Source organism: Saccostrea echinata, unplaced genomic scaffold, assembly GCF_033153115.1.
Source record: "Saccostrea echinata isolate AGI-Se365-2 ecotype Australia unplaced genomic scaffold, CSIRO_AGI_Sech_v1 ptg000015l, whole genome shotgun sequence".
In the NCBI taxonomy this organism is placed as follows: Eukaryota; Metazoa; Mollusca; class Bivalvia; order Ostreida; family Ostreidae; genus Saccostrea; species Saccostrea echinata.
In genome coordinates this window covers 7229863-7245321 of record NW_026889764.1, presented here as the reverse complement: position 1 = coordinate 7245321, position 15459 = coordinate 7229863, and the positions used below count along the sequence as shown (strand labels likewise).

The 15459-nt window shown below is 34.1% G+C and overlaps 2 protein-coding genes and 1 pseudogene across 2 annotated transcripts; 1 reads left to right on the top strand and 2 right to left on the bottom strand.

Moving 5' to 3' along the window:
- Positions 1-244: 244 nt before the first annotated feature.
- Positions 245-2531, bottom strand: LOC133188044 (thyrotropin-releasing hormone receptor-like). Its single transcript, XM_061323435.1, has 3 exons — positions 2479-2531; positions 2088-2107; positions 245-1921 (listed from the first exon to the last, which is right to left on the bottom strand). Exons 1-3 carry the CDS (start codon positions 2529-2531, stop codon positions 480-482), a joined length of 1515 nt encoding a protein of 504 aa, XP_061179419.1. The 3' UTR covers positions 245-479.
- Positions 2532-10993: 8462 nt separating this feature from the next.
- On the top strand, positions 10994-12720 carry LOC133187807 (uncharacterized; annotated as a pseudogene).
- On the bottom strand, positions 12611-14972 carry LOC133188043 (uncharacterized). The gene is made up of 5 exons (XM_061323434.1): positions 14854-14972; positions 14576-14713; positions 14338-14494; positions 14093-14237; positions 12611-13491 (listed from the first exon to the last, which is right to left on the bottom strand). The coding sequence occupies exons 1-5, from the start codon at positions 14964-14966 to the stop codon at positions 12611-12613; spliced, it is 1434 nt and encodes a 477-aa protein (XP_061179418.1). The 5' UTR covers positions 14967-14972.
- Between the last annotated feature and the right edge of the window lie 487 nt (positions 14973-15459).

Sequence of the window (15459 nt, the reverse complement as noted above, 5' to 3'; positions counted from 1 at the left end):
TCCTTCGGATGAGACTTAAAATCCAATGACCCGTGTCACAGCAGGAGTTGGCACGATAAAGATCCCTCACAGCTCGATGGTCCTCAGTGCCGAGTAGAAGTCTGAATTTGAAGCCCTTCACCGGTAAAGGGTGACGTCTCTATATTAGTGACAGATTCTCGAATGGGACGTAAAATAAAAAACAATCAATCAATTTGTTTCTTTAAATATATAAAATAAAATAAACCATTGTCTATATGTGCTTTGTTAGACTTCCCTTCCGGCTGTCTTCACGTACCTGTCTGTCGTTGGTCTCTTTTTTATGAACTATATAAAGAACGTGAAGAAATTTGGGGTTTCCTTGTACAAAATTTCTTGTAGCTGGCTGCATGTGTATAACTGGACCTATAATGTGACTTTTAATAACATAATAAATCTGTGTCTTTAAATTAAAAATATAACTGCCTGTATGTGTGTTTTAGGCTTCCTTTCGTTTGTATTCAGTTGCTGTCTGTAGATGTTCTTTTTCTTAATACACTATTTGAAGAACTTGAAGCAATAGGGGACTTTCCTGTACAGAATTTCACGTAGCGGGCTGTAATCAGGCGTCTGAATGCCATCTTGCACTGAATCCGAAACTTGATATTCAGAAAGCTATATATTACTGGGTTTATTGCGTGATTGACGAAATGAACCCTGGCGAAAAGTTTTATAATTATTTTTATCTCTTTTGTCTTTTTCATCTGGGTATTTCTCATGAACACTTGAAGCAGATTAACTGCAATACTCGGTAGAAAGCAAAGGATAAAAGCAATAGACACAGCAATGAAGATTTTAGTCGACCTCGAGCAACGAACATTTCCAATCGTAGATGTGATTCTGGATCCAATGACAGACATTCGGGAATTCCGTGACACACAGGAATATGTACGATTGAAATTACCGTTTCTGATTCCGTTTGAAAATATTGAATCTTTATTGTGTGAACTTAAGTCATTTCCATTTGTTTTCATGGAGGTCAAATAAAAATCTTTTGCAGGACCACTGTTATTCGGCGAATGTTGTAATGTTTTATGATCTTTAGTTGTGATCCTTCTTCTGGCCCTCAGTGCAATCCAGATACGTAGGTAGAATCCAACAAGCATTGAGACAGTCAGGAAAAATAAACAGAACAATAAAGCATAGTAGACTTTCGTCAACTTTGTCTTCTTGTATTCATCTGAGACAGTGCAGTCGAATCCACAATATTTCCTTAGAAGAACCGGCTTTCGATTTATTCCAAACACCCAAAAGGATGGAATGGCTATGACAAAACCAAACAAAGTCGCACCACAACACATAAGCTTGCTCCTCAGGGGCGAATCATATAAGAAAGGCTTACAAATCTTCAGATATCTATCAATGGCGATGAGAATTAAAACAAACGACGAGGCATTAGTGAATGCTGATTCGGAGTATCGGAAGGCTTTACATGCAAAACGATTGTAGAAGGTGTAATGGTAACGCATGTCGTAGATATCAAGAGGTATTGCTATACTTGAGGCCAAGAAGTCAAACAGCGCCATCGTGATAATGAAGTTGTTGGCTGGTTTTCGTTTGGAATCAGAACAATATATATAGAGTACGAGCAGATTACCTAAAACTCCAAAGAGCATCACTAGAATCAGAAACAGTATGACAGGCATGTACGTCATGGCTCGATCATCGCTCAATGCGTCTAACTCTGTGTAAACGATTGGTGTCAAATAGCTTTCGTTACAAGTCAAAGAAATCTGTGGCAATCTTTTTGTATAAGTAAAGATAGGATAGCTCGTGGTTATTTGGAAGAACGGACTTAATTTTTCTTGAGATGAATTGCTCTCTTTTGAGGATAGAAAAATTGTTTCCAACCTTGACGTTCTGAAGGTAGGATCAAAACCAAAAGTACTGTTCATTCTACTGCCTGTAATGTAAAACACAATAAAACACCCTCATAAATCATTAATTCCTGTTGAGTATCCAGAGTAAAATCGTTGACAAAACCATTTAAATGAGCCGTTAAGGTATGATTGATAATCAATGATTTAAACAAAAAGCGAAACACATTTTTGCTTAATGCATACACATACCTTTAGTATAGTATCCGTGCCTGTTAAATAGGAAAGTAATATTTTTTGGAACAGACACAGCAATGTTATTAAAAAGTGTATGTATGATTGAAGGAAAACCAATCATAGTTACAGTATCAAAGTAAAAATAGCGTTCTCTTAATAGTAAAAGGAAGGAAGAACGCCAATAAAAATAAAAATAAAGCTGTATACATTTTATAGCTAAAAAGCATGCCTCTTTTTAGCCGGCAAATTATGCACTTCAGCTCTATCATCAAAATGATATGACTCTACTCAGTTTTCCTCTGTAAAAGTATTTGGATGCACAGAGATACAGAACTCAGATGATATTTTAAATGAACAGCAAATAAATACCGGTAAGTATTTAACAAACAAAGCAGCCCTCGCCTACTGATCTGGTTGCTGGATGCCTTCTATAAACCCAGAATTTTGGACATTAGGCATAGTCACATAGAGAACGCTCTAACGCACATCATAAACGTTGAAAAATAATTCGAGCATTGTTACAAATCTTATTTATGTGCATATATTTTTTTTTTGAACGAGAAAATGTTGATATGTTAGTGGAATCCTCAGAGTTAACCCGATCCATGCTGCACGATGTATTTCATAAACTTATTTTCTTAATGAACAACAAAACCCTTAGAGTATTGCATATATACGATTTTTAGGTCTTTCCACCTTTCTGTGGAAAGACCTATTGGTTTTCTTCTGTTTCTTATTAGGTCTTTCCACCTTTCTGTGGAAAGACCTCTTGAAATGCTTCTGTTTATTATTATTAGGTCTTTCCATCTTTCTGTGGAAAGACCTATTGATTTTCTTCTGTTTCTTATTAGGTCTTTCCAACTTTCTGTGGAAAGACCTATTGATTTTCTTCTGTTTCTTATTAGGTCTTTCCACCTTTCTGTGGAAAGACCTCTTGAAATGCTTATGTTTTTTATTATTCTATTTCTCACCTTATGTTTTGAAACCGCAAGACTTATCGAAAAACTTTATAATTCATAATACTGGATATTAAAAGTTATTCCGAAAAACGACCCCCCATGTTTGAACTTTGACCCTTTACGCAGTTATCACCCCTTTCACCGTAAAGCTTGTTATCGCTACTCCTTTGAAACCTTAAACCGTAGAGGTACGGAACCTTCACCAATGTCTTCGATTAATTGAGAGGACTCTTCAATCTTTTCATTGCGAAACTATTCGTTGACCCCTTCAATGGCTTATTGCCCCTGAAGGTTTTTGAAGTTTACAAATAATCAAAAAATTTCAAAACGATAAGTCGTAGAGACATGGTAGCAACTGCATTAGATTTTTTGACCTTTGACCTTGAAATTTATATGAAGGTCAAAGGTCAAGGTCATTCCATTTATGAAAAATATATTTCCTTCTCTAGCTCTTTTGTCCTTAAAGATTTATTATCTATTGTTACATAATTAATATGTACTCTTAAAACTATTTACAATATTTCATTCTTGTCCCCTAAGTTTGACCCTTTTAAAAGTTATTGCTCCTTGTGTGAAAAACCTTGTTATCGCTACTCCTCTGAAACCATAAACCCCAGAGACACAAAACCTTCACTAATGTATTCAGGGTCTTTAGACACAACTTCAATCTATTCAGTGCGAAAGTATCCGGTGACCCCTTATATGAGTTATCGCCCTTTAACGTCTTTGCGCTTACTAGTAAGCCTTATAACTTTAAAACTAAAAGTCGTACAAGCATGGGGTTAATTGCAATGTGACCCCTGACCTTTGATCTTGAATATTTTTTCAAGGCCAATTGTCAAGGTCATTTCAAAATTTTTAAAATTTTCATTTTTTCCATCTCTCAAGCCATTTCTGGTTTCTTTTGTATAAAATAAACAGTAGAGAGTTACATGTGAAGAATATAGGAAATTTAAAGAAGGTGGAAAGACCTCTAATTGTTCGAGAACAATTAGTCTACTAGTTTTTATTATTATTATTTTTTTATTATTTTTCCGCCGTGTGATTTTGAGTTTCAAGATCTATCGAAAAGATTTATAGTTCATAAGAATGTACTCCGTAAAAGATTTTTGCAGTTGACCCTGCGAATATGAACTTTGACCCCTCAAAGAGTTATTACCCCTTTCGCAATAAAAGCTTGTTATCGCTACTCCTTCAGAACCGTAAACCATAGAGGTACGGAACCTTCACCGATGTCTTCGACTAACTGAGGGGACTCTTCAATCTTTTCATTGCGAAAGTATTCCTCAACCCCTTTTATGAGTTATTGCCCCTGAAAGTTTTTGATGTTTACGAATAATTAAAATTTTTCAAACCGATGAGTCGTAGAGACATGAGACCAACTGCATAAGATTCATTGACCTTTGACCTTAAAATATCTGCAAAGGTCAAAGGTCAAGATCATTTAAAATATGAGAAATTAAGCTCTTTTTATATCTCTTTTGTCTTTCAACATATACTAAATATCTTTGCATCATTAATATGTCCTCTTAAAACTATTTCAAAGATTTCATACTTGTCCCCTAAGATTTGCTCTTTTAAAAGTTATTGCCCCTTTTTCTGAAAACTTTGTTATCGCTACTCCTCCAAAACCGTAAACTATAGAGACACAAAACCTTCACTAATGTCTTCAGGGTCTGTAGACACAACTTCAATCTATTCAGTGCGAAAGTATCTGATGACCCCTTATATGAGTTATTGCCCTTTAACGTCTTTGCGCTTACTATTAAACCTTATAACTTTAAAACTAAAAGTCGTAGAAGCATGGGGTCAAGTGCAATGTGACTCGTTACCTTTGACCTTGAATATTTTTTTCGAGGTTAAAGGTCAAGGTCATTTCAAATTTTTGAAATTTTCATTTTTTCTATCTTTCAAGCCATTTATGGATTCTTTTTGTATAAAAATTAACTTTAGAGAGTAAAATATGAAAAATATATGAAATTCAAAGAAGGTGGAAAGACCTCTAATTGTTCGAGAACAATTAGTCTACTAGTTTTTATTATTATGTCTTTCCACCTTTCTGTGGAAAGACCTATTGAAATTGTTCTGTTTATTATTAGGTCTTTCCACCTTTCTGTGGAAAGACCTATTGGTTTTCTTCTGTTTCTTATTATTCTTCTTATTTTTCCGCCGCAAGATTTTGAGTTTCAAGATTTATCGAAAAGATTTATAGTCTATGAGAATGAACTCCGTAAAAGATTTTTGCAGTTGACCCTGCGTATATGAACTTTGACCCCTCGAGGAGTTACATCCCCTTTCGCAATAAAAGCTTGTTATCGCTACTTCTTTGAAACCGTAAACCATAGAGATACGAAACCTTCACCAATGTCCTCGACTAATTTAGGGGACTCTTCAATCTATTCATTGCGAAAGTATTCGTCAACCCCTTCAAGGAGTTATTGCCCCTCCAAGTTTTTGATTTTTAGAAATAATTTAAAATTTTTAAAACAATAAGTCGTAAAGACATGGGACCATTGCATAAGATTCATTGACCTCAGACCTTAAAATATATGCAAAGGTCAAAGGTCAAGGTCATTCGAAATATGAGAAATTAAGCTCTTTTTATATCTCTTTTGTCTTTCAACATATACTAAATATGTTTGAATCATTAAAATGTCCTCTTAAAACTATTTCAAAGATTTCATACTTGTCCCCTAAAATTTACCCCTTTAAAAGTTATTGCCCCTTTTACTGAAAAACCTTGTTATCGCTACTCCTCCGAAACTGTAAACCGTAGAGGCACAAAACCTTCACTAATGTCTTCAGGGTCTTTAGCCACAACTTCAATCTATTCAGTGCGAAAGTATCCGATGACCCCTTATATGAGTTACCGCCCTTTAACGTCTTTGCGGTTACTATTAAACCTTATAACTTTAAAACTAAAAGTCGTAGAACCATGGGATCAAGTGCAATGTGACCCTTGACCTTTGACCTTGATATTTGTTCAAGGTCAAAGGTCAAGGTCATTTCAATTTTTTTTAAAAAATTACCATTTTTTCTATCTTTCAGGCCATTTATGGATTCTTTTTGTATAAAAAATTAACTTCAGAGAGTAAAATATGAAAAATATATGAAATATAAAGAAGGTGGAAAGACCTCTAATTGTTCGAGAACAATTAGTCTACTAGTTATTATTATTATTATTATTTTTATTATTTTTCCGCCGAATGGTTTTTTGTTTCAAAAGTTATCAAAAAGATTTATGGTCCATAAGAATGTACTTCGTAAAAGATTTTTGCAGTTGACCCTGCATATATGAACTTTGACCTCTTAAGGAGTTACAACCCCTTTCGCAATAAAACCTTGTTATCGCTACTCCTTCAAAACCGTAAACCGTAGAGGTACAGAACCTTCACCAATGTCTTCGACTAATTGAGGGGACTCTTCAATCTTTTCATTGCGAAAGTATTCGTCGACCCCTTTTATGAGTTATTGCCCCTGAAAGTTTTTGATGTTTACGAATAATTAAAAATTTTCAAAATGATAAGTCGTAGAGACATGGGACCAACTGCATAAGATTCATTGACCTTTGACCTTAAAATATATGCAAAGGTCAAGGTCATTCAAAATATGAGAAATTAAGCTCTTTCTATATCTCTTTTGTCTTTCAACATATACTAAATACCTTTGCATCATTAATATGTCCTCTTAAAACTATTTCAAAGATTTCATACTTGTCCCTAAAATTTACCCCTTTAAAAGTTATTGCCCCTTTTACTGAAAACCTTGTTATCGCTACTCCTCTGAAACCGTAAACCGTAGAGGCACAAAACCTTCACTGATGTCTTCAGGGTCTTTAGACACAACTTTAATCTTTTCAGTACGAAAGTATCCGATGACCCCTTATATGAGTTATCACCCTTTAACCTATTTGCGCTTACTATTAAACCTTATAACTTTAAAACGAAAGGTCGTAGAACCATGGGATCAAGTGCAATGTGACCCTTGGCCTTTGACCTTGAATATTTGTTCAAGGTCAAAGGTCAAGGTCATTTCAAAATTTTTAAAATTTTTATTTTTTCTATCTTTCAAGCCATTTATGGATTCTTTTTGTATAAAAATTAAATTTAGAGAGTAAAATATAAAAAAATATTTGAAATTTAAAAATGGTGGAAAGATCTCTAATTGTTCGAGAACAATTAGTTTACTAGTTATTTTTTATTATTTTTCCACCGTGTGATTTTGAGTTTCAAGATCTATTGAAAAGATTTATAGTTCATAAGAATGTACTCCGTAAAAGATTTTTTGCAGTTGACCCTGCATGTATGAACTTTGACCCCTCAAAGAGTTATTACCCCTTTGGCAATAAAAGCTTGTTATCGCTACTCCTTCGGAACCGTAAACCGTAGAGGTATGGAACCTTCACCGATGTCTTTGACTAATTGAGGGGACTCTTCAATCTTTTCATTGCGAAAGTATTCGTCGACCCTTTTATGAGTTATTGCCCCTGAAAGTTATTGATGTTAACAAATAATTAAAAATTTTCAAAACGATAAGTCGTAGAGACATGGGACTAACTGCATAAGATTCATTGACCTTTGACCTTAAAATATATGCAAAGGTCAAAGGTCAAAGTCATTCAAAATATGAGAAATTAAGCTCTTTTTATATCTCTTTTGTCTTTCAACATATACTAAATATCTTTGCATCCTTAATATGTCCTCTTAAAACTATTTCAAAGATTTCATACTTGTCCCCTAAGATTTACCCCTTTAAAAGTTATTGCCCCCTTTACTGAAAACCTTGTTATCGCTACTCCTCTGAAACCGTAAACCGTAGAGACACAAAACCTTCACCAATGTCTTCAGGGTCTTTAGACGCAACTTCAATCTATTCAGTGTGAAAGTATCCGATGACCCCTTATATGAGTTATTGCCCTTAAACGTCTTTGCGCTTACTATTAAACCTTATAACTTTAAAAATAAAAGTCGAAGAAGCATGGGGTCTAGTGCAATGTGACCATTGACCTTTGACCTTGAATATTTGTTCAAGGTCAAAGGTCAAGGTCATTTCAAAATTTTTGAATTTTTCATTTTTTCTATCTTTTAAGCCATTTATAGATTCTTTTTGTTTAAAAATTAACTTTAGAGAGTAAAATATGAAAAATATATGAAATTTAAAGAAGGTGGAAAGACCTCTAATTGTTCGAGAACAATTAGTCTACTAGTTATTTTTATTATTTTTCCGCTGGACGCTTTTTTGTTTCAAGATCTTTCGAAAAGATTTATAGTCCATGAGAATGTACTCTGTAAAAGATTTTTGCATTTGACCCTGCGTAAATGAACTTTGACCCCTCAAAGAGTTATTACCCCTTTCGCAATAAAAGCTTGTTATCGCTACTCCTTTGAAACCGTAAACCGTAGAGATATGAAACCTTCACCAATGTCTTTGACTAATTTAGAAGACTCTTCAATCTATTCATTGTGAAAGTATTCATTGACCCCTTCAATGAGTTATTACCCCTGAAAAATTATGAAGTTTAACTTATAATGAAAAATTTTCAAAACGATAAGTCGTAGAGACATGGAACCAACTGCATCAGATTTTTTGACCTCAGACCTTGAAATTTTTTTTCAAGGTCAAAGGTCATTCAAAATAAGAGAAATTAAGCTATTTTTATATCTCTTTTGTCTTTCAACCTATTCTATATATCTTTCCATCTTTAATATGTCCTCTTAAAACTATTTCAAAGATTTTATACTTGTTCCCTAAGATTGACCCTGTTAAAGGTTATTGCCCCTTTTACTGAAAACCTTGTTATCGCTACTCCTCTGAAACCGTAAACTGTAGAGACACAAAACCTTCACTAATGTCTTCAGGGTCTTTAGACACAACTTCAATCTATTCAGTGTGAAAGTATCCTGTGACCCCTTATATGAGTTATTGCCCTTTAGCTTCTTTGCGCTTATTATTAAACCTTATAACTTTAAAACTAAAAGTTGTAGAAGCATGGGGTCAAGTGCAATGTGACCCTTGACCTTTGACCTTGAATATTTGTTCAAGGTCAAAGGTCAAGGTCATTTCAAAATTTTTAAAATTCTCATTTTTTCTATCTTTCAAGCCATTTATGGATTCTTTTTGTATAAAAATTATCTTTAAAATATGAAAAATATATGAAATTTAAAGAAGGTGGAAAGACCTCTAATTGTTCAAGAACAATTAGTCTCCTAGTGTTTATTAGGTCTTTCCACCTTTCTGTGGAAAGACCTCTTGAAATGCTTCTGTTTATTATTATAATTATTATTATTTTTCCGCTACAGCCTTTTGAACCGCAAGACTTATCGAAAAACTTTATAGTTCATGTTACTCGACATCAAAAGTTTGTTTACGCAATATTAACAAACTGGTAATGCATTCAAGCCATATTCTAAAAATACACGCGTAATCAATTGCCATAAAAATAACTTGGTGTTTATAAAGCTAAAATTAACTGTTGCATAATCAACTAGTACCCAAAAGTTGACTGTATACAATCACAGGTGTCATGTGCAATGAGGCGTAACTAATCCTGTCGGTCGTCTGCACTGGGTAAAATTCACGAGATAATCAAGCCGCATTGTGAATACAAGCAGTAATTATGGTTTCTACATGTAGATAACACTCAACATTCAAAAGTGTTTTTTTTTTAAAAAAAGCTGCAGTGTGTTTACAGCTGTCGGAGTTTGGCATGCGACACTATTATGACTATCGACTAATAAACATGAAATATCTTATGATCACACCCTGTTAAAAAAAAAGAGAAATAAGTACAAGAAAAGTTGTTTCTTGGATAAACTTTATGATAGTTACAGGAAGGTTTTGATTAAATATTTCTTTGACAAATCCTAACATCTCAATTTCCCGTTTTCGAAATCACCCGAATTTTCTCGCTAACGAGGACGCGTCCGATCATGAGTCCGCGGACGCATCGTTTTTAAGAACCTTGCGTCCCAAGTAATTTTGCTGCGTCTAGGACGCAGATTCTTGCGTTAACGAGAACCCTGCAGCCTTGTTGTTTGTTTACATGTGGTAAGATCGAATTATTGTTTGAAGTTAAAGGTACATTTATTAAATCTGGAATTTTCCATGAATCCCGAGGACTGGAAATGAGAGGTTTGTATGGATACAGATGATTCAGCTGGTTGTTTGGGGGTGTGTCCCCATACCAAACCAGGTTATACAGAAATAATTTGTGTTCCTTTTTGGATATTAACCAATCAGAGGCTAGAATACAAACAAAATTAAATTTATATATATATATATATATATATATATATATATATATATATATATATATATATATATATATATATATATATATATATATATATATATATATATATATATATATATATATATATATATATGTATATCAAAAGAGCTGTCTCTCTCAGGGTGATCAATTTAGTGTCCCTTTTTTTCTCATAAAAATTCTTTTCAGTATATAATAGAGAGAGAGAGAGAGAGAGAGAGAGAGAGGTAAACACACAAGTATATTTACATCTGTTATACATTAAATTAAAATATCACCAGGGCAATAGATAGACCTGTTGATGGCAATGACAGAGACTTCTTGTACCAAAAATTGAGACAATCAGGAAGGTTTTCAGGTGGAATATTTAAAATGTGACAAGTTTTATCTTGTTCTGTTTGTGTTATTTTCATGTGCATATTTATTGCATTACTTTATTTTGTTTGAAGTTTTTTCTGTTCATTACCAAAATGTGTTAAGATATTAACTATTTTACATTCCAGTATAACTTTCATTGCTTGAGTGAAACATAATGGATAATGTTTTCAGGGTTTTTTTTTTTTTTTGTCTTTGTCACCAATTGTCCTTAAATACACCCTTTTCTGTACCAATGTTTTTTGGTGTATTGAATGACAAACATCTTAATTTTAATTTTTCAACAAAGGTACCAGAAATTTAAAACCCAGCCATAAAATGAAATTGGTGAATAGACACCTTTTTATGTTTTCAACATTTTACATGTAAAGTTATTTTCATCACTGTGACAATTCTTCACATTGCAAGGAACCTTATGAATAAAATTTATATTTTCATAGCCATGCATTGGATTTTGGCACCAGAGCCACCTGTACCACAGGTATGTGTACCAGTACTTGATGACTTGTTGGCTAATCAAGAGTTCCTGGCTGCAGAGCACCCCATGACCTGGTTGCGACAGAAACTGATTGTGAACGATCAACAAATTCAACAGGTATTGCAAAATGCAGACCAGTACTAAATTTTAAAGTGTGTTTATGTAATATAAAATGTTGTCTCAACTAGTTGAAATGTTTAGTAGTTCTGATAGTATTTTTATACTGACAGATTGCTGCTTTGACTGTTGGTCAAAAAGACAACTGTCTCTGGTCTACAGTTCGTAAAAATCGTTTAACAGCTTCTAACTTTGGATGTGTTCTGGCAGCAGTAAGAAGAAACAGGTACATCAAAATATGTATTTTGTAAATCTTTTATGAGTATTAATGAAATTATGCATGTTCTTAAATTAAAAAGTAACTGAAATCATTTTCTCCTACACTTTGTACAGATATCCAGCTTCGCTGTTCAAGCGCTTCTGCCAAGCATACGACCTTTCAAAAAAAAATGCTATAATTTGGGGTGTTTGTAATGAAAGAGTTGCCATAGATAAGTACAGGTCATATGGAGATGCAGTAGTAGAACCAACAGGTAAGATGGAGGAAACTATTTTCACCTGCACTTAAAAAGTCTTAGTCATTACTTTCTGTTATACATGTTTGCTATCAAACTGTTATATATTTATTTTTTATTTTCAATAGGCATATGGCTCCACAGTAATGGTGTACTGGGGTGTAGCCCTGATGGGATTGTACGTCGGCCAGCTGCGTTTGGATTCCATCAGCAATCTCCAGCTCTGATTCACATAATGCAGGCATGCAATATTCGGCCTACGGTACTAGAAGTGAAGTGTCCATATACAGCCAAAGAGAAGACAATTCCTGAAGCAATTGACACCATTGACGATTTTTGCTTAGGTAAGCAACCTTTACATAGTTTTAAAAAAAGATTTTGTATAAAAAAATTCCCTTATAATTTACTGTTAACTCCATATATGAAAAATGATTGAATGAATCCCAATAACATGTAATCCTCTTGATCTTTTATGCTGAACTGCAGTTTTTGTCAATATGTGATGTGTATATTTTCATTTAAAGAATTTCAAGAATTTTGTGGAGAGAGAACGTACAAATTAAAGGAGACCCATCCGTATTATGATCAAATTCAAGGACAATTATTTATAACTGGGAACATGCCTGTGATTTTATGGTTTGGACACCGAAAGATTGTGCCATTGTGAGGATTACCCAGGACCCTGTTTGGCAGACAAACATTTCTGTTCTTACTGACTTTTATTTCCATAGATTTATACCACACTTACAGCAGTAATCCTTCATGTATACATGCTAGTTAGTCATGTATAGCATGCAAGTCATGTTTGAAGAGTAATATTGAATGTCAATATCTGCAAGTTAATCATATTTTAATCTTGAATAAACAATAGCTTTCAAACTTTTTCAGTTATTTTCTGGTACAAAATTCTGAGCAATTTCCTGCAACAAAGGGTCTTGGAAATTTACCAACACACAACATAACTGGAAGATTTTTGTACTTATATATCTGAGCTGGTGTGGGATGTGTCTCAGTATTTTATAATTTTTTATTCTTTCATTAGCACGTTCAACGTGAATTCTAGATCTTGCAATTTTTCTACAGAACTTGACTTCAGCAGGGGTGTACTGAGACTTAGCTGTCAAAAAGGGTGGTATATTAAGATGCACACCTTGTGGCAAGAGTTTATGTGTTGTGAACCCTTTATCTGCAAGAATCATATCACCAGGAGACAGTTGATGCATAAGTCCACAATGCTCAATAATCGCTACATCTGAAGTACTTCCTGGATACAATTTACTTGCAAAAACTAGTGCACCATTTGGGGCAACACCAGTGACACTTTTAACTGTGTGGGAATTTTTATACCCACTGTAGGTACTAGCTTGTAGCCTCATGTCATTACCAGGAACATCCTGTGTAATTTCAGTGGCATCAAGCACAATGCGACATGCACTGAAATCGCCAAAACTTGTTGGCATTGAGCCTTTGCATTTTTGCAAAGTCGGAATGTTATTTTCTATTAACCCCTCATACAAAACTTCAAGCATTGCACAGATTTGTGAAGTTACAATATTGTTCACTGAGGATGCACTTGTGTTGAACCTCTCGGCAAGATCTAAGAGTGGCATGTTCATGGTAAGTTTCATGAGGGTCATAAGCAGTTGATCACTTTGTGAAATAAATGAAGGTGTCCATCCATCGATGTACTTGATGGTGAATCTGCACATCATTTCGTCAATAGCTTGAAACATGTCTGGTCTTAGACTCTTGTATACATCAGCATCTATATAAATAATGATATTCTTAACACTGCATTTGCTTTTGACCATTATACAATGGGGAGTAATTGTGAAATGTTGCAAAAAAAATCTCACTCAGGTAATACTTTTACAGTATAACAAACATGTATGTGAAAACAAAAAAAATTTAATAAAAATTTAACTCTATGAATAGAATACTGTCCAGCAGTATAACATGATTTTTTTTATTATTTAGTATATTATTTCAATCATTATTTGATTTCTAGCTGCCCACAGTCCACATCCTTGGTAGATGAAGTATATCTTTGAAACTGTCCAGCAGTCTGTATATCTATGGGACTGTCCAGCAGTCTGTATATTTATAGAACTGTCCAGCAGTCCATCCATTTTCATTTTTAAACACTGAAAATGAAATGATAAACCACAAAGCATCTTGTTCCAAAGAAAATTTGTAGCAAGTATATAAATGCATAAGGAATTAAATTGGTTTCTTTGAGTCACATTTTGAATGTACTTTTATCATGGGCTTGAAAACTGAGATCTATAATCAACTGCATTTTACAGGATATATATTCTGTTGGATTTGAAAGTAGAATTCCCTGGGACAATGACAAATAAAAGTACTTGCAGTTGTTTCTAAACATTGAGTGATATTTAGTGTGAAACGTATCTTTCTTTCATCTCCTATTATGTCCTCCAAAGTAAAAGCTCTTTTCGTAGACATCGCCTGAATCTGCCTTGTTAATTCTTTTACTTGCAGTTTCAAATTCTATTGAAGTTAAATCAATTTAGTTTTAGGTGAAAGAATTTTCACAGTATGATGATCATAATGTTGTTACACAAAAAAACTGGGAAAAAAACAAACCAACCTTGTGCTCCTCAGTTAACCGTTGAAATGAAAGCTGGTATGGGTGGTCAGTTACATGTGGAGGAAGCACAGGGACACATGTATCAGAAGAGGTACTGCTTTCATCTGTGTTCACACACTGCTTCTGACTGTCATATTCTTCCTCAGATTTTACAGTTCTAATAGGAAAATTATCGCTATGTTTACTACAAATATTAAAATTGACTTCCTTTTAAATTTACATTTACTACAAAATTTACCTTGAAATTTTATTTGGGTCTGGAAAATCAAACCCGGAACTCCAGGGAAACTGTGTAGGGCCATTCTCCTTTATGCCGTCTTTGAAATGGCAACTGCAAATCCTGTCCATATTAGGATTCACACATCTATCCTTGCGTCTAGAATTAGGTCAAATTTATACATATAGATGTTGAATACATTATTCACATCAAACAGAAGATTAATCGTTTTACTTTGAACACCCCCCCCCCCCCAATACGATTTTGACATACATATTTACATATTTAATGCATCTTACCTGCAGAGTCTCTCCCATCTCCTTGCCAACGCTTGATTCGGTGGGAATCTAAACATTTTACAAGATTTCTGTAACCCTTGGTGGTTACAACCAAAGACGAAACAAATAGTCATCCTAGTAATGTATTTGTTTATCTCCGGAAGCTGTTTACCGGAAGTTACGTTGTGCGAGACTGTGTAGGCCTATTTCGAAAAACTACCCAACGAGTATGACCTATGACCCCTTTCGGAGTTCTTGCCCCTTTCGCAAGAATAGCCTGTTATTGCTACTTCTTCGAAACCATAAACCGTAGAGATACAGAACTTTCACCAATGTTTTCGACTACTCGAGAGGACTTTTCAATCTTTTCATTGCGAAACGATTTGTCGAGCCCTTTAATAAATTACTGCCCCTGAGAGTTTTTGATGTTTACGAATAATGACAAAATTCTCTAAACGATAAGTCGTAAAGACATGGGACCAACTGCATTAGATTTTGTGACCTCTGACCTTGAAATTTTTGTGAAGATTAAAGGTCAAGTTCATTCAAAATTTGAGAAAATTAGCTTTTTTAATATCTCTTTTGTCTTTCAACATATACTGAATATCTTTGCATCTATAACATGTC